The 18157-nt window shown below is 42.5% G+C and overlaps 1 protein-coding gene across 1 annotated transcript in view; it reads right to left on the bottom strand.

The window, feature by feature from the left end:
- Positions 1–18157, bottom strand: part of LOC128664426 (M-phase inducer phosphatase 1-B-like) — a 510343-nt gene that overhangs the window by 88334 nt on the left and 403852 nt on the right. Inside the window, exon 9 of the mRNA XM_053719257.1 lies at positions 14939–15037. Coding sequence (XP_053575232.1) covers positions 14939–15037 — 99 coding nt within the window. The remainder of the gene's footprint in view (positions 1–14938; positions 15038–18157) is intronic.

Genomic DNA, 18157 nt, shown 5'->3' with positions numbered 1-18157 from the left:
ATATTGTGGAGACTTGTTTGAAAATCGGCCTCACAATTTGGCAACTTGCCATGAGGGAGGGACACTGTACTATACAGACTTACCAGTCCTCTGACCCAGGAAAGTTAGTGAAACTTACATCGCTTTTCCTGACAGTGGATCTAGCATAGAGTATCTGGAAGAGGCATGAGAAACTTCCCAACGACGACCAGAGCTAGTATATACCAAGATGGTTCTTAGAGAATTACATGGATAAATCTCATCCCAGCTCCCTCTTGCAATATTACTATCTTTATGAGAGCATAAAAACAAAATTTTTTGCTTAACTTTCTTGACACGATGAGTCCACGGATCATCTAATTACTATTGGGAATATCACTCCTGCCCAGCAGAATGCGGCAAAGAGCACCACAACAAAGCTGTTAAATATAACCTCCCGTCCCTCCCACCCCAGTCATTCGACCGAAGTAAGGAGAGAAAGGAAGCAACAAGGTGCAAAGGTGTCTGAAATTTATAACATAACCACAACCTGTCTAAAGAACAGGGTGGGCCGTGGACTTGTTTCAAGAAATAAATACATTTATCATCAGGTAAGCATAAATTTTGTTTTCTTTCTAATGACACAATGAGTCCACGGATCATCTAATTACTATTGGGAATCAATACCCAAGCTAGAGTACACAGATAAGGGAGGGATAAGACAGGAAACCTAAACGGAAGGCACCACTGCTTGAAGAACCTTTCTCCCAAAAGCTGCCTCAGCCAAGGCAAAAATGTCAAATTTGTAGAACTTTGAAAAAGTGTGAAGAGAGGACCAATTTGCAGCCTTGCAAATCTGATCTACAGAAGCTTCATTTTTGAATGTCCATGAGGAAGAAACAGCCCTCGTGGAATGAGACGTAACCCTCTCTGGAGGTTGCTGTCCAGCAGTTTCATAAGCAAAACGAATGATACTCTTCAGCCAAAAGGAAAGAGATGTAGCCGTTGCTTTGTGGCCCTTACGCTTTCCTGAGAAAACCACAAACAAAGCAGAAGACTGATGAAAATCCTTAGTCGCCTGCAAGTAAAACTTTAGAGCATGTACTACGTCTAAATTGTGCAAGAGTCAGTGCTTCTGATAAGAAGGATTAGGACACAAGAAAGGAACAACAATTTCCTGATTAATGTTCTGGTCAGAAACTACTTTAGGAAGAAAACCTAACTTTGTACGTAAAACTACCTTATCCGAATGAAAAATAAGGTAGGGAGAATCATACTCCAATGCCGAAAGCTCCGACACTCTACGAGTAGATGAAATATCTTGGAAAGTTTTGTTACTAGTAGCTAACAACTTAATATCTAGGGAATGCATGGGCTCAAACGGAGCCCCTTGAAGAACCTTGATAACTAAATTAAGACTCCATGGAGGAGTAACTGGCTTGAACACAGGCGTGACAAAACAATTGCACGTCTGGAACGTCTGCCAGACACTTATGTAACAAAATAGACAAGGCAGAAATTTGACCCTTTAGGGAACTAGCCGATAATCCTTTCTCCAAACCTTCTTGGAGAAATGACAGAATTCTAGGAATCCTAACTCTGCTCCAAGAGTAACCCTTGGATTCACACCAATATAGATATTTACACCAAATCTTGTGGTAAATCTTTCTAGTCACAGGCTTATGAGCCTGAGTCATGGTCTCAATGACCGACTCTGAAAATCCCCGCTTGGATAGAATTAAGCGTTCAATCTCCACGCAGTCAGCTTCAGAGAAACTAGATTTGGATGAAGGAAGGGCCATTGAAGTAGAAGGTCCTTCCTCAACAGAAGTCTCCAAGGTGGAAGAGATGACATTTCCATCAGGTCTGCATACCAAATCCTGCGAGGCCAAGCCGGTTCAATGAGGATCACTGACGCCCTCTCCTGCTTGATTCAAACAATGACCCGAGGGAGAAGAGCGAATGGAGGAAATAGGTAAGCAAGCCTGAAATTCCAAGGTACCGCCAGGGTGTCTATCAATACCGCCTGAGGGTCCCTTGACCTCGATCCGTACCTCGGAAGTTTGGCATTCTGTCGAGATGCCATGAGATCCAATTCCGGCTGACCCCATTTTAGAATCAGACGGAAAACACTCCCGGATGGAGTTCCCACTCCCCCGGGTGAAAATTCTGTCTGCTTAGGAAGTCCACCTCCCAGTTGTCCACCCCTGGGATGTGGATTGCCGACAGAAAGCAAGAATGAGTCTCCGCCCACCAAATAATTTTGGCTACCTCCGTCATTGCTAAGGAACTCCGTGTTCCTCCCTGATGATTGATGTAAGCCACCGAAGTTATGTTGTCTGACTGGAACCTGATAAACTGGGCCGAGGCTAACTGGGGCCAGGCCAAAAGAGCATTTAAGATCGCTCTCAGCTCCAGAATGTTTATAGGCAGAACAGATTAAGTCCAAACTCCCTGAGCCTTTAGGGAGCCCCAGACTGCTCCCCATCCTAGAAGGCTGGCGTCTGTTGTCACAATCACCCAGGAGGGTCTGCAAAAGCAGGTTCCCTGGGAGAGATGATCCTGAGACAACCACCATTGAAGAGAATCTGCATTATCTCTGTTCCATTGACTGAGCATATTTAACTGCAGAGGTCTGAGGTGGAACCGAGCGAATGGGATGATGTCCAATGCCGCCACCATCAGCCCGATTACCTCCATGCACTGAGCCACTGATGACTGAGGAGCGGACTGAAGTGCTAGGCAAGAATCGAAAATCTTTGATTTCCTGACTTCTGTCAGAAAAATCTTCATTGATAGGGAATATATTATTGTTCCCAAGAAAGTTACCCTTGTATTTAGAACTAAGGAACTCTTTTCCAAATTTACCTTCCATCCGCAAGATCGTAGGAGGGATAACAACATTTCCGTGTGGGACCTTGCTTGTTGAAAGGATAGCGTCTGGACCAGGATGTCGTCCAGATGTCGCCACTGCGAGCACCGCCAACAGAGATCCCAGGACCTTTGAGAAAATTCTGGGAGCTGTGGCAAGACCGAAAGGAAGAGCCACAAATTGGAACTTGTGATGATCCCTGTGAATCGGAACATGCAGGTACGCGTCCTTAAAATCCATCGTTGTCAGAAATTGACCCTCTTGGACCAAGGGAAGAATGGAACGAATAGTTTCCATCTTGAAGGACGGTACTCTGAGGAATTTGTTTAGACTCTTGAGATCTAAAATTGGCCTGAAGGTTCCCTCATTTTTGGGAGCCACAAACAGATTGGAATAAAACCCCAGGCCCCTTTCCTGCATTGGATCAGGAACTATTACTCCCAGGTCGGAGAGGTCCCGTATACAGTGTAAGAACACCTCTCTTTTTGTCTGGTCTACAGATAATCTCGAAAGCAGAAACCTGCCTCTGGCAGGAAAACTTTTGAACTCCAGTTTGTATCCCTGGGACACTATGTCCACTGCCCAGGGATCCTGAACATCTCGAACCCAAGCCTGAGTGAAGAAGGAAAGCCTGCCCCCTACAAGATCCGGTCCCGGATCGGGGGCAGACCCTTCATGCTTTCTTTGATTCAACAGCAGGCTTCTTGGATCGTTTACCCTTGTTCCAAGACTGATTGGGTCTCCAGGAAGGTTTAGACTGTTCTTGCTTGGAAGAGGAAGCGAAAGAATTTCCCTTGAAATTTCGAAAGGAATGAAAATTACTCTGACGTCCCTTTTGCTTGGTTCTCTTATCCTGAGGGAGAAGATGACCTTTTCCTCCCGTAATATAAGAGATTATTTCAGTCAAGCCCAGTCCAAACAAGGTCTTCGCTAAAAGTTTAGACTTAGATGACACATCCGCAGACCAAGGTTTTAACCATAAGGCTCTGCGGGCTAGAACGGCAAAACCTGAAATTTTTGCTCCCAGCTTGATAACCTGCAGGGAAGCCCTAGTGATTAAGGAATTAGCCAACTTGAGGGCTTTTATCCTATCCTGAATCTCATCAAAGGGGATGTCTGCCCTAATAGCATCAGACAACGCATCAAACCAATATGCCGCCGCACACTAGTGACGGTAGCAATGCACACAGCCGGTTGCCATTGTAAACCTTGGTGTACATACATCTTCTTGAGTAACCCCTCTAATTTTTTATCCATAGTATCCTCAAAGGCACAACTATCCTCTATGGGGATAGTTGTTCTCTTGGCCAGAGTGGAAACAGCTCCTTCTACCTTGGGTACTGTTTGCCAAGCCTCCTTGATAGAGTCTGCTATGGGAAACATCTTTTTAAATATAGGAGATGGAGAAAAAGGGATACCCGGTCTCTCCCATTCCTTAGCAATGATCTCAGAAGGTACCTCAAAATATTTGTTTATCTTACTGGATTTCTTCCGATTAACTACGACCATAGTGTCGCAGTTGTCCAAAGTAGCTAAAAAAAAACCCCTGAAGGATTCAACCTCAGTATCAGCAAGAGGAATTATACTGTCAGAGTCTGAAATCTCATCCTCGGATGCTACGGAAGGATCCTGCTCCTCAGGCTTCTGGGAGGGTGCATCCGGAATAGCAACAACTGCGTCAGTAACCTCACCTACCGAATGTCTACTCTTCCGCTTTCCCTGCAACATGGGAAAGGCAGATAATACATGGGAAAGGCAGATAATGCATCAGAAACCGCAGAGGACATGAAAGAAGCGATGTCTTGCAACGTAACTCCGGAAGGAGTTAAAAAGGAAGCGCAGGGCACTGCATGTGTGGGCGATACAAGTTGGGACGCTTGAGGAGAAAGCTGCGGCATATATTGAACTTTGTCAGACTCTCAATACATGAGGAACAGAAAGGGATTGGTGGTTCCACATTGGCATTAAAACACAAAGTTCAAGTGACATTTTGCAAAGCCTCTTGGTCCATTCTGACTCTCAATGGATCCAAATATCAAATAAAAAGTTCAAATTTTTAATAAAATTTCAAAACAGAAAAACATTACTGTGTCTTTAAATTTTAAACGGTAACTTTTTTTTTTTTTTTTTTAATTCAGAGAGGACAGTAAACCTAATCAATACTGCAAATCACCTCTACACCTCAGCTGCTTTGCTGAGGTGCCTACCTGCTTGTTGACACCGGCTCTCTCTTTTGGGCAGGAGGGAGCCGTTTCTCTAATTACAGATCCGGAACTCAGCAGGTATACAGGAAACCTGACTCCGTTGTTTGAAAACGCATAAAATAACAGAGAATGCGTAATATAAAACAATGCTATACTGCTTCCCCTTCCGATCACCAGGAAGGGAAAAAAGGCGAGCAACACAAAGTGCCGCCTCCACTAGAACCAACCATGCCTTAAATATCTAGCCTCAGTGCCTGCGTTCAAACTGTCTACAATATGAGCCCAAACTCCACTGAGCCTTAGTGTGTGTCCCATTAGAAATAAAGTGCCCAACTTATTCCAAGTCTCTCTTGCAATCCCATAAAATAAAGTCTGCACTTACCTCCTAACCTGCCCGACAGAAAGGCAGTGCCCAGGGTTGTGAGGTCCTCTCCCTCACATGGACCTGTGAAAAAAGGAGAAAAAGGAAATTTATGCTTACCTGATAAATTTATTTCTTCTACGATACGACAAGTCCACGGATTCATCCTTACTTGTGGGATATTATCCTCCTGCTAACAGGAAGTGGCAAAGAGCACCACAGCAGAGCTGTATATATAGCTCCTCCCTTCTCTCCACCCCCAGTCATTCGACCAAAGGTATAGGAAGAGAAAAACATAATTTATGCTTACCTGATAAATTTATTTCTCTTGTAGTGTATCCAGTCCACGGATCATCCATTACATGTGGGATATTCTCCTTCCCAACAGGAAGTTGCAAGAGGATCACCCACAGCAGAGATGCTATATAGCTCCTCCCCTAACTGCCATATCCAGTCATTCGACCGAAACTAGCCGAGAAAGGAGAAACCATAGGGTGCAGTGGTGACTGTAGTTTAAAATTTAGACCTGCCTTAAAAGGACAGGGCGGGCCGTGGACTGGATACACCACAAGAGAAATAAATTTATCAGGTAAGCATAAATTATGTTTTCTCTTGTTAGGTGTATCCAGTCCACGGATCATCCATTACTTGTGGGATACCAATACCAAAGCTAAAGTACACGGATGAAGGGAGGGACAAGGCAGGTAATTAAACGGAAGGGACCACTGACTGTAGAACCTTTCTCCCAAAAATAGCCTCCGAAGAAGCAAAAGTATCAAATTTGTAAAATTTTGAAAAGGTATGAAGCGAAGACCAAGTTGCCGCTTTGCAAATCTGTTCAACAGAAGCCTCATTTTTAAAGGCCCAGGTGGAAGCCACAGCTCTAGTAGAATGAGCTGTAATCCTTTCAGGGGGCTGCTGTCCAGCAGTCTCATAGGCTAAGCGTATTACGCTCCGAAGCCAAAAAGAAAGAGAGGTTGCCGAAGCCTTTTGACCTCTCCTCTGTCCAGAGTAAACAACAAACAGGGAAGATGTTTGACGAAAATCTTTAGTCGCTTGTAAGTAAAACTTTAAAGCACGGACTACGTCCAAATTATGTAAAAGACGTTCCTTCTTTGAAGAAGGATTAGGACACAATGATGGAACAACAATCTCTTGATTGATATTCTTGTTAGAAACTACCTTAGGTAAAAACCCAGGTTTTGTACGCATAACTACTTTATCTGTATGGAAAATCAGATAAGGAGAATAATAGTAAAGCTGATAACTCAGACTCTACGAGCCGAGGAAATAGCCATCAAAAACAGAACTTTCCAAGATAAAAGTTTGATATCAATGGAATGAAGGGGTTCAAACGGAACCAAGTTTAAGCTCCATGGAGGAGCACCAGGTTTAAACACAGGCTTAATTCTAACCAAAGCCTGAAAAAATGCCTGGACGTATGGAACCTCTGCCAGACGCTTGTGCAAAAGGATAGACAGAGCAGAAATCTGTCCCTTTAAAGAACTAGCTGATAATCCTTTATCCAAACCCTCTTGGAGAAAGGACAATATCCTAGGAATCCTAACCTTACTCCATGAGTAAATCTTGGATTCACACCAATGAAGATATTTGCGCCATATCTTATGGTAGATTTTCCTGGTTAAAGGCTTTCGTGCCTGTATTAAGGTATCAATGACTTACTCGGAGAAGCCACGCCTTGATAAAATCAAGCGTTCGATCTCCAGGCAGCCAGTCTCAGAGAAATTGGATTTGGATGATTGAAAGGACCTTGTAGTAGAAGGTCTTGTCTCAGAGGCAGAGGCCAAGGTGGAAAGGATGACATGTCCACCAGGTCCTGCGTGGCCACGCAGGCGCGATCAAGATCACCGATGCTCTCTCCTGTTTGATTTTGGCAATCAGTCGAGGGAGCAGAGGAAACGGTGGAAACACATAAGGTTGAAGAACCACGGTGCTGCTAGAGCATCTATCAGCGTCGCTTCTGGGTCCCTGGACCTGGATCCGTAACAAGGAAGCTTGGCGTTCTGGCGAGACGCCATGAGATCCAATTCTGGTGTGCCCCAACGATGAACCAATTGAGCAAACACCTCCGGATGGAGTTCCCACTCCCCCGGATGAAAAGTCTGACAACTTAGAAAATCGCCTCCCAGTTCTCTACACCTGGGATATGGATTGCTGATAGATGGCAAGAGTGAGTCTCTGCCCAGCGAATTATCTTGGAGACTTCTAACATCGCTAGGGAGCTCCTGGTCCCCCTTTGATGGTTGATGTAAGCCACAGTCGTGATGTTGTCCGATTGAAATCTGATGAACCTCAGGGTTGCTAACTGAGGCCAAGCTAGAAGAGCTTTGAATATTGCTCTTAACTCCAGAATATTTATTGGGAGGAGTTTCTCCTCCTGAGTCCACGATCCCTGAGCCTTCAGGGAATTCCAGACTGCACCCCAACCTAGAAGGCTGGCATCTGTTGTTACAATTGTCCAATCTGGCATGCGAAAGGTCATACCTTTGGACAGATGAACCCGAGATAGCCACCAGAGAAGAGAATCTCTGGTCTCTTGATCCAGATTTAGCAGAGGGGACAAATCTGTGTATTCCCCATTCCACTGACTGAGCATGCATAATTGCAGCGGTCTGAGATGTAGGCGCGCAAATGGCACTATATCCATCGCCGCTACCATTAAGCCGATCACTTCCATGCACTGAACCACCGAAGGGCGCGGAATGTAGTGAAGAACACGGCAGGAATTTAGAAGCTTTGATAACCTGGACTCCGTCAGGTAAATTTTCATTTCTACAGAATCTATCAGAGTTCCTAGGAAGGAAACCCTTGTGAGGGGTGATAGAGAACTCTTTCCCTCGTTCACTTTCCACCCATGCGACCTCAGAAATGCCAACACTATGTCCGTATGAGATTTGGCAATTTGGAAGTTTGAAGCCTGTATCAGGATGTCGTCTAGATAAGGGGCCACTGCTATGCCCCGTGGTCTTAGGACCGCCAGAAGAAACCCCAGAACCTTTGTAAAAATTCTTGGGGCTGTAGCTAACCCGAAGGGAAGAGCCACAAACTGGTAATACCTGTCTAGAAAGGCAAACCTTAGGAACCGATGATGATCTTTGGGAATCGGTATGTGAAGGTAAGCATCCTTCAAATCCACTGTGGTCATGTACTGACCCTCCTGGATCATAGGTAGGATTGTCCGAATAGTTTCCATTTTGAACGATGGAACTCTGAGGAATTTGTTTAAGATCTTTAGATCCAAAATTGGTCTTAAGGTTCCCTCTTTTTTGGGAACCACAAACAGATTTGAATAAAATCCCTGTCCTTGTTCCATCTGTGGAACTGGATGGATCACTCCCATTATTAGGAGGTCTTGCACACAGCGTAAGAATGCTTCTTTCTTTATCTGGTTTACAGATAATCTCGAAAGGTGAAATCTCCCTTGTGAGGGGGAAGCTTTGAAGTCCAGAAGATATCCCTGAGATATGATCTCCAATGCCCAGGGATCCTGAACATCTCTTGCCCACGCCTGGGCGAAGAGAGAAAGTCTGCCCCCTACTAGATCCGTTGCTGGATAGGGGGCCGTTCCTTTATGCTGTCTTAGAGGCAGCAGCAGGCTTTCTGGCCTGCTTGCCTTTGCTCCAGGCCTGGTTAGATTTCCAGGCCGGCTTGGATTGCGCAAAAGTTCCCTCTTGTTTTGTAGCAGAGGAAGTTGATGCTGCACCTGCCTTGAAGTTTCGAAAGGCACGAAAATTAGACTGTTTGGCCCTTGATTTGGCCCTGTCCTGAGGAAGGGTATGACCCTTACCTCCAGTAATGTCAGCAATAATTTCCCTCAAACCAGGCCCGAATAGGGTCTGCCCCTTGAAGGGAATGTTAAGTAATTTAGACTTTTAAGTCACGTCAGCTGACCAAGATTTAAGCCATAGCGCCCTACGCGCCGGGATGGCGAATCCAGAATTCTTAGCCGTTAGTTAAGTCAAATGAACAATGGCATCAGAAACAGAAGAATTAGCTAGCTTAAGTGTTCTAAGCTTGTCAAGTATTTCAGTCAATGGAGTAGCTGTCTGAAAGGCCTCTTCCAGAGACTCAAACCAGAATGCCGCAGCAGCAGTGACAGGAGCAATGCATGCAAGGGGCTGCAGGATAAAACCTTGTTGAATAAACATTTTCTTAAGGTAACCTTCTAATTTTTTATCCATTGGATCTGAAAAAGCACAACTGTCCTCGACAGGGATAGTGGTACGCTTTGCTAAAGTAGAAACTGCTCCCTCCACCTTAGGGACCGTCTGCCATAAGTCCCGTGTGGTGGCGTCTATTGGAAACATTTTTCTAAAAATAGGAGGGGGGGGGGGGGGGAAAACGGCACACCGGGTCTGTCCCACTCCTTAGTAATAATTTCTGTAAACTTTTTAGGTATTGGAAAAACGTCAGTACACACCGGCACCGCGTAGTATTTATCCAGTCTACACAATTTCTCTAGCACTGCAATTGTGTCACAGTCATTCAGAGCAGCTAAAACCTCTCCAAGCAACACCCGGAGGTTCTCAAGCTTAAATTTAAAAGTAGACATATCTGAATCAGGTTTCCCCGAGTCAGAGACGTCACCTCTGACTGAAGCTCTTCCTCAGCTTCTGCATATTGTGACGCAGTATCAGACATGGGCCTTAAAACATCTGCACGCTCTGTATTACATTTAACCCCAGAGCTATCGCGCTTTCCTCTGAATTCAGGCAGTCTGGCTAATACCGCTGACAGGGTATTATCCATGATTGCCGCCATGTCCTGCAAAGTAATCGCTATGGGCGTCTTTGATGTACTTGGCGCCATTTTAGCGCGAGTCCCTTGAGCGTGAGTCAAAGGGTCCGACACGTGGGGAGAGTTAGTCGGCATAACTTCCCCCTCCTCAGAATCCTCTGGTGATAATTCTTTTAAAGATAACAGCTGATCTTTATTGTTTAAAGTGAAATCAATACATTTAGTACACATTCTCCTATGGGGTTCCACCATGGCTTTTAAACATAATGAACAAGGAGTTTACTCTATGTCAGACATGTTTATACAGACTAGCAATGAGACTAGCAAGCTTGGAAAACACTTTAAATCAAGTTAACAAGCAATATAAAAAAACGTTACTGTGCCTTTAAGAGAAACAAATTTTGCCAAAATTTTAAATAACAGTGAAAAAAGGCAGTTAAACTAACGAAATTTTTACAGTGTATGTAACAAGTTAGCAGAGCATTGCACCCACTTGCAAATGGATGATTAACCCCTTAATACAAAAAACAGATTAACAAAACGAAAAATATGTTTTTTAAACAGTCATAACAACTGCCACAGCTCCTACTTTTGAAGCCTTTTGAGCCCTTCAGAGATGTCCTATAGCATGCAGGGCACTGCTGAGGGAAGCTGAATATCACAGTTTGTAATTTTAACTGCACCAACTGTAACTTTTATACTATAACAGTGGAAAGCCTCAGGAAACTGTTTCTAGGCAAAAATAAAGCCAGCCATGTGGAAAAAACTAGGCCCCAATAAGTTTTATCACCAAAGCATATATAAAAACCATTAAACATGCCAGCAAACGTTTTATATTGCACATTAATCAGAGTATATACCTCTGATAGCAAGCCTGATACTAGTCGCTATTAAATCACTGTATTTAGGCTTTAACTTACATTAATCAGGTATCAGCAGCAATTTCTAGCAAATTCCATCCCTAGAAAAACTTAACTGCACATACCTTATTGCAGGATACCCTGCACGCCATTCTCCCTCTGAAGTTACCTCACTCCTCAGACATATGTGAGTATAGCAGTGGATCTTAGTTACTTCTGCTAAGATCATAGAAAAACGCAGGCAGATTCTTCTTCTAAATGCTGCCTGAGATAAAATAGTACACTCCGGTACCATTTAAAAACAATAAACTTTTGATTGAAGAAAAAACTAACTATATTTTACAACTTTCCTCTTACTACCTCCAGCTATGTTGAGAGCTTGCAAGAGAATGACTGGATATGGCAGTTAGGGGAGGAGCTATATAGCAGCTCTGCTGTGGGTGATCCTCTTGCAACTTCCTGTTGGGAAGGAGAATATCCCACAAGTAATGGATGATCCGTGGACTGGATACACCTAACAAGAGAAAGAAAAGCTAAAAGGTGCAGAGGTGACTGAAGTTTTTGAAAAACAAAAATATAATCTGTTTAAAATGACAGGGAGGGCAGTGGACTCGTATCGTAGAAGAAATCAATTTATCAGGTAAGCATAAATTTCCTTTTCTTCTTCTAGATACGAAGAGTCCACGGATTCATCCTTACTTGTGGGATACAATACAAAAGCAACAGGACACGGATGAAAGGGACAAGACAGATACCTAAACGGAAGGCACCACTGCTTGAAGAACTTTTCTCCCAAAAACAGCCTCAGAAGAAGCAAAAGTATCAAATTTGGAAAATTTGGAAAAAGTATGAAGGGAGGACCAAGTCGCAGCCTTACAAATCTGTTCAACAGAAGCATCGTTTTTAAAAGCCCATGTGGAAGCCACAGCTCTAGTAGAATGAGCCGTAACCTTTTCAGGGGGCTGCTGCCAGGCGGATGATGCTTTTCAGCCAAAATGAAAGAGGTAGCCATAGCTTTTTAACCCCTATGTCTTCCAGAATAAACAACGAATAGAGAAGATGTTTGACGGAAATCCTTGGTCGCTTGTAAGTAAAACTTCAAAGCCCGAACCACGTCCAAATTATGTAAGAGATGTTCCTTCTTAGAAGGATTAGGACACAAGGAAGGAACCACAATTTGCTGATTAATATTCTTATTAGAAACAACCTTAGGAAGAAATCCAGGTTTAGTACGCAAAACCACCTTATCAGAATGCAATATAAGAAAAGGTGAATCACATTGCAACGCAGAAAGCTCAGAAACTCTTCGAGCCAAAGAGATAGCAACTAAAAACAAAACTTTCCAAGATAATAGTTTAATATCGATGGAATGCATGGGTTCACACAAAACCCCTTGAAGAACATTGAGAACTAAATTCAAACTCTATGGCGGAGCAATAGGTTTAAACACAGGCTTGATTCTGATTAAAGCCTGACAAAACGACTGAACGTCTGGGACATACGCCAGGCGCTTGTGTAGTAAAATTGACAAAGTAGAAATTTGTCCCTTTAAGGAACTAGCTGATAATCCCTTCTCCAATCCTTCTTGGAGAAAAGACAAAATCCTAGGAATCTTAATCCTACTCCATAAGTAGCCTTTGGATTCACACCAATAAAGATATTTACGCCATATCTTATGGTAAATCTTTCTCGTGACAGGCTTGCGAGCATGAATCAAAGAATCAATGACCGATTCAGAGAATCCCCGCTTAGATAAAACTAAGCGTTCAATCTCCAAGCAGTCAGCTGCAGACAATTTAGGTTTGGATGCTGGAATGGACCTTGAATGAGAAGGTCCTGTCTCAATGGTAGTTTCCACGGTGGCAGAGATGACATGCCCACTAGATCTGCATACAAAGTCCTGCGTGGCCACGCAGGCGCTATCAGGATTACTAAAGCTCTCTCCTGTTTGAATCTTTCAATCAGACGGGGTAGGAGACCTTCTTATATTGTAGCCCAATATTGCACCACAAGTAAGGGGACCAATTAACCCCATAAGAAAAAACATTATTCCCAAAACATTATGAAAAATAACTTAACCCCCTGCACAGAGCTGTGGCGCCTACCTGCCCTCAGGGGTCTGACAAGTCTCACTATGCCTCCGTTAGCCTATATCTCAGTTTGGGCCCAAGCGGAGCTGAAGTTTGCTGCCTTCTTGTGAAGATCAACTGCGCATCTTAAGGTGCGAAAATTAGGCCCCGCCCATCATATGCGATGTACTCTCAGCCTAAAAAAATGCAAGGAAGCGGTATAGAACTAGCCATGTGGGTGTATAGTATCCCAAATGAATATTAAAGCCATGTGAAAACCCCCAGCACAATGCCCAGCAACAGTGAATATAAAACCAATAAAACGTTATGAGGCTCCAGTGTCTAACCATGCTGCCATCATTTTCTAGCTGCATTTAGCCCATACCTTTTCATACACATGTCTCCAGTAATACCCCTTCTTATTTATAGGTTTACTGCTTACCCCTTCCCTCATGGGAACTATGTCAGCCTGTTCTGAAATATCACAGTCTCTCCAGAAATAAATGACTGAACATACCTCAATGCTTGTAGCATGAAAAACGTTCCCCACACTGAAGCTTCTCTAGTACTCCTCAGCCATTCTGTGGGAACTCATCTGGATCTTAGTGACAACTGCTAAGATCATCAACCTCCAGGCAGAAATCTTCTTCCATCTGCGGCCTGAGTCAAAATAGTACTCACCGGTACCATTTAAAGTAAAAAGTCTTGCTTGAAGAAAATAAAAACGATCATTTTAAAACCTCTTTCACTTTACCTCTTCCTATTACTAGTATAGGCAAAGAGAATGACTGGGGGTGGAGAGAAGGGAGGAGCTATATATACAGCTCTGCTGTGGTGCTCTTTGCCACTTCCTGTTAGCAGGAGGATAATATCCCACAAGTAAGGATGAATCCGTAGACTCGTCGTATCTAGTAGAAGAAAGACTGAGTAATTTTACTCAGGCTTTCAGAGTTAGGGCAGCATCAGTATATGGGAGGCGCAATGAGAATTATGTCCCACAAGGTTCCATTGCTCTAAAGCCACCACTGCTCTACTGAAGAGACTGACATGGACTACAGCTACACCCTAGGACAAAGCAGCACAATCTTGCACTACTTAAAAAATAATAAACTCTTGATTGAAGAATCTTTTTCCAACACCTAACTTCCTACCACTTCCTTGCTCTAACGTAGGCAAAGAGAATGATTGGGGTGGGAGGGAAGGGAGGTGATACTTAACAACTTTGCTGTGGTGCTCTTTGCCACCTCCTGCTGGGCAGGAGTGATATTCCCAATAGTAATTAGATGATCCGTGGACTCATTGTGTCATTAGAAAGAAATCCTAATATTAATGATCAAATGACATATTTAGAAAAGCACCTCTCTCTGCCTACCTCAACGAAACGAAGCAAAGAACTACTGGGAGGGTAGGAGAAGTGGGAGGAATACCTCAATGTTCTATTTTGGGTTGTCTTTGCCTCCTCCTGGTGGCCAGGTAAAGTATTCCCACAGTTTATGAATGTTTTTTCGTGGACTCTTACTGCCATTAGAAGGAAAAAACTATTTTAAAAACAATGAAAGGCTTCTGTATTTCCAGGGCATAATGAAGAGTAGTTGAAAGATGTTCACAACTAAGCAAAACACAGACACTCTTACACAGATTACACACATTTGCACAGTAACATAAATAAGTTAATGATTTCTTGCTTAAAGGCATTTCATACAGAGCAGTAAATTAAAGTGACAGAATAAGCTGCAGTTATTAAAATGAATTGTATTTCTTCACTTAGTACAGTAGAAGCATTCTTCAATAAGGTGAGGTTCTGTTCCCATGCGAACAAACAGGATAACACCAATTAATTCACCAAGTTTGCTCACCCGGATATGGCCTCCTTCATACTCATAAGGGTAACGGCAGTCAATGATATAAAACCTCTCCACAAGACTGTTAAATTCTCCATGAATTAAGGCTGAGAGCTACAACAAAGAGAGAGGATATATAAATGCATTGCTGTATACTGAAGAATTAAAAGTCAATAAAATGCAAATAGTTGCCACCCATCCGTAACTAAATGTAATATTTTAGTGCTCATTTAAAGATAAGTTTGCATTTCCTAGTTTAGATATTGTCACCATTTGTTTTAACTCTAACTGCTGAGCAATTCCCACCCCTAAGCTGCACTGACTTAGAGTTTTTAGATGTTGCTGACAATTAAGCCCTACTATAGGACCTTTTAAAGTGAGAAATCCATCTATATAGATTCTTCCCCCCCCAGCAGATTTTAAACTACTCCATTTTTTATGTATATATCATGAGATACGATTACAGAATGTATGAAAAATGTATATTTGTATTTAAATTTTAATAGGGACTCATTTCTACTCAAATAAATGAACATTTATTTGTGTCAGGAGATCACTCTTACCACAGTGATCCCCTGGCTATCAAAAGCAGCCTCCTGAAAAAAGTAATGATAGTTGTTGCTAGGGGGTAGATTTATCAATGTGCAGGCGGAAATGATCCGCTGCTATTCTTTTTTTTTTTTTTTTTAAGTTTTCAAAAGAGCTTTATTGATATTTGCAAAATTGAACATTGAAATTGCTCCAATGGTATTCACAAAGATAACATACAAATAACAAAGTTTTCAAAATTTTCTGTCTTAATTATACCATACACAAGTCGTATTATCCATGAGACAAACAAAAACCATAAAGAAGGAGAAAGAAAAGAAATAAAACACTCAAAATCCTTTATATAACTGTTACATTTCAGCTGAAAAAAAACAAAAACATAATTTATGTAAGAACTTACCTGATAAATTCATTTCTTTCATATTAGCAAGAGTCCATGAGCTAGTGACGTATGGGATATACATTCCTACCAGGAGGGGCAAAGTTTCCCAAACCTCAAAATGCCTATAAATACACCACTCACCACACCCACAATTCAGTTTAACGAATAGCCAAGAAGTGGGGTGATAAAAAAGTGCGAAAGCATATAAAATAAGGAATTGGAATAATTGTGCTTTATACAAAAATCATAACCACCACAAAAAAAGGGCGGGCCTCATGGACTCTTGCTAATATGAAAGAAATGAATTTATCAGGTAAGTTCTTACATAAATTATGTTTTCTTTCATGTAATTAGCAAGAGTCCATGAGCTAGTGACGTATGGGATAATGACTACCCAAGATGTGGATCTTTCCACACAAGAGTCACTAGAGAGGGAGGGATAAAATAAAGACAGCCAATTCCTGCTGAAAATAATCCACACCCAAAAATAAAGTTTAACGAAAAACATAAGCAGAAGATTCAAACTGAAACCGCTGCCTGAAGTACTTTTCTACCAAAAACTGCTTCAGAAGAAGAAAATACATCAAAATGGTAGAATTTAGTAAAAGTATGCAAAGAGGACCAAGTTGCTGCTTTGCAAATCTGGTCAACCGAAGCTTCATTCCTAAACGCCCAGGAAGTAGAAACTGACCTAGTAGAATGAGCTGTAATTCTTTGAGGCGGAGTTTTACCCGACTCAACATAGGCAAGATGAATTAAAGATTTCAACCAAGATGCCAAAGAAATGGCAGAAGCTTTCTGGCCTTTTCTAGAACCGGAAAAGATAACAAATAAACTAGAAGTGTTACGGAAAGATTTCGTAGCTTCAACATAATATTTCAAAGCTCTAACAACATCCAAAGAATGCAACGATTTCTCCTTAGAATTCTTAGGATTAGGACATAATGAAGGAACCACAATTTCTCTACTAATGTTGTTGGAATTCACAACTTTAGGTAAAAATTCAAAAGAAGTTCGCAACACCGCCTTATCCTGATGAAAAATCAGAAAAGGAGACTCACAAGAAAGAGCAGATAATTCAGAAACTCTTCTGGCAGAAGAGATGGCCAAAAGGAACAAAACTTTCCAAGAAAGTAATTTAATGTCCAATGAATGCATAGGTTCAAACGGAGGAGCTTGAAGAGCTCCCAGAACCAAATTCAAACTCCAAGGAGGAGAAATTGACTTAATAACAGGTTTTATACGAACCAAAGCTTGTACAAAACAATGAATATTAGGAAGAATAGCAATCTTTCTGTGAAAAAGAACAGAAAGAGCAGAGATTTGTCCTTTCAAAGAACTTGCGGACAAACCCTTATCTAAACCATCCTGAAGAAACTGTAAAATTCTCGGTATTCTAAAAGAATGCCAAGAAAAATGATGAGAAAGACACCAAGAAATATAAGTCTTCCAGACTCTATAATATATCTCTCGAGATACAGATTTACGAGCCTGTAACATAGTATTAATCACAGAGTCAGAGAAACCTCTTTGACCAAGAATCAAGCGTTCAATCTCCATACCTTTAAATTTAAGGATTTCAGATCCTGATGGAAAAAAGGACCTTGTGACAGAAGGTCTGGTCTTAACGGAAGAGTCCACGGTTGGCAAGAGGCCATCCGGACAAGATCCGCATACCAAAACCTGTGAGGCCATGCCGGAGCTACCAGCAGAACAAACGAGCATTCCTTCAGAATCTTGGAGATTACTCTTGGAAGAAGAACTAGAGGCGGAAAGATATAGGCAGGATGATACTTCCAAGGAAGTGATAATGCATCCACTGCCTCCGCCTGAGGATCCCGGGATCTGGACAGATACCTGGGAAGTTTCTTGTTTAGATGGGACGCCATCAGATCTATTTCTGGAAGTTCCCACATTTGAACAATCTGAAGAAATACCTCTGGGTGAAGAGACCATTCGCCCGGATGCAACGTTTGGCGACTGAGATAATCCGCTTCCCAATTGTCTATACCTGGGATATGAACCGCAGAGATTAGACAGGAGCTGGATTCCGCCCAAACCAAAATTCGAGATACTTCTTTCATAGCCAGAGGACTGTGAGTCCCTCCTTGATGATTGATGTATGCCACAGTTGTGACATTGTCTGTCTGAAAACAAATGAACGATTCTCTCTTCAGAAGAGGCCAAAACTGAAGAGCTCTGAAAATTGCACGGAGTTCCAAAATATTGATCGGTAATCTCACCTCCTGAGATTCCCAAACTCCTTGTGCCGTCAGAGATCCCCACACAGCTCCCCAACCTGT

The sequence above is a fragment of the Bombina bombina genome, chromosome 6, assembly GCF_027579735.1.
Source record: "Bombina bombina isolate aBomBom1 chromosome 6, aBomBom1.pri, whole genome shotgun sequence".
In the NCBI taxonomy this organism is placed as follows: domain Eukaryota; kingdom Metazoa; phylum Chordata; class Amphibia; order Anura; family Bombinatoridae; genus Bombina; species Bombina bombina.
Note: the sequence above shows the minus strand (reverse complement) of the source record. Positions and strands in the feature narration are given on the sequence as shown.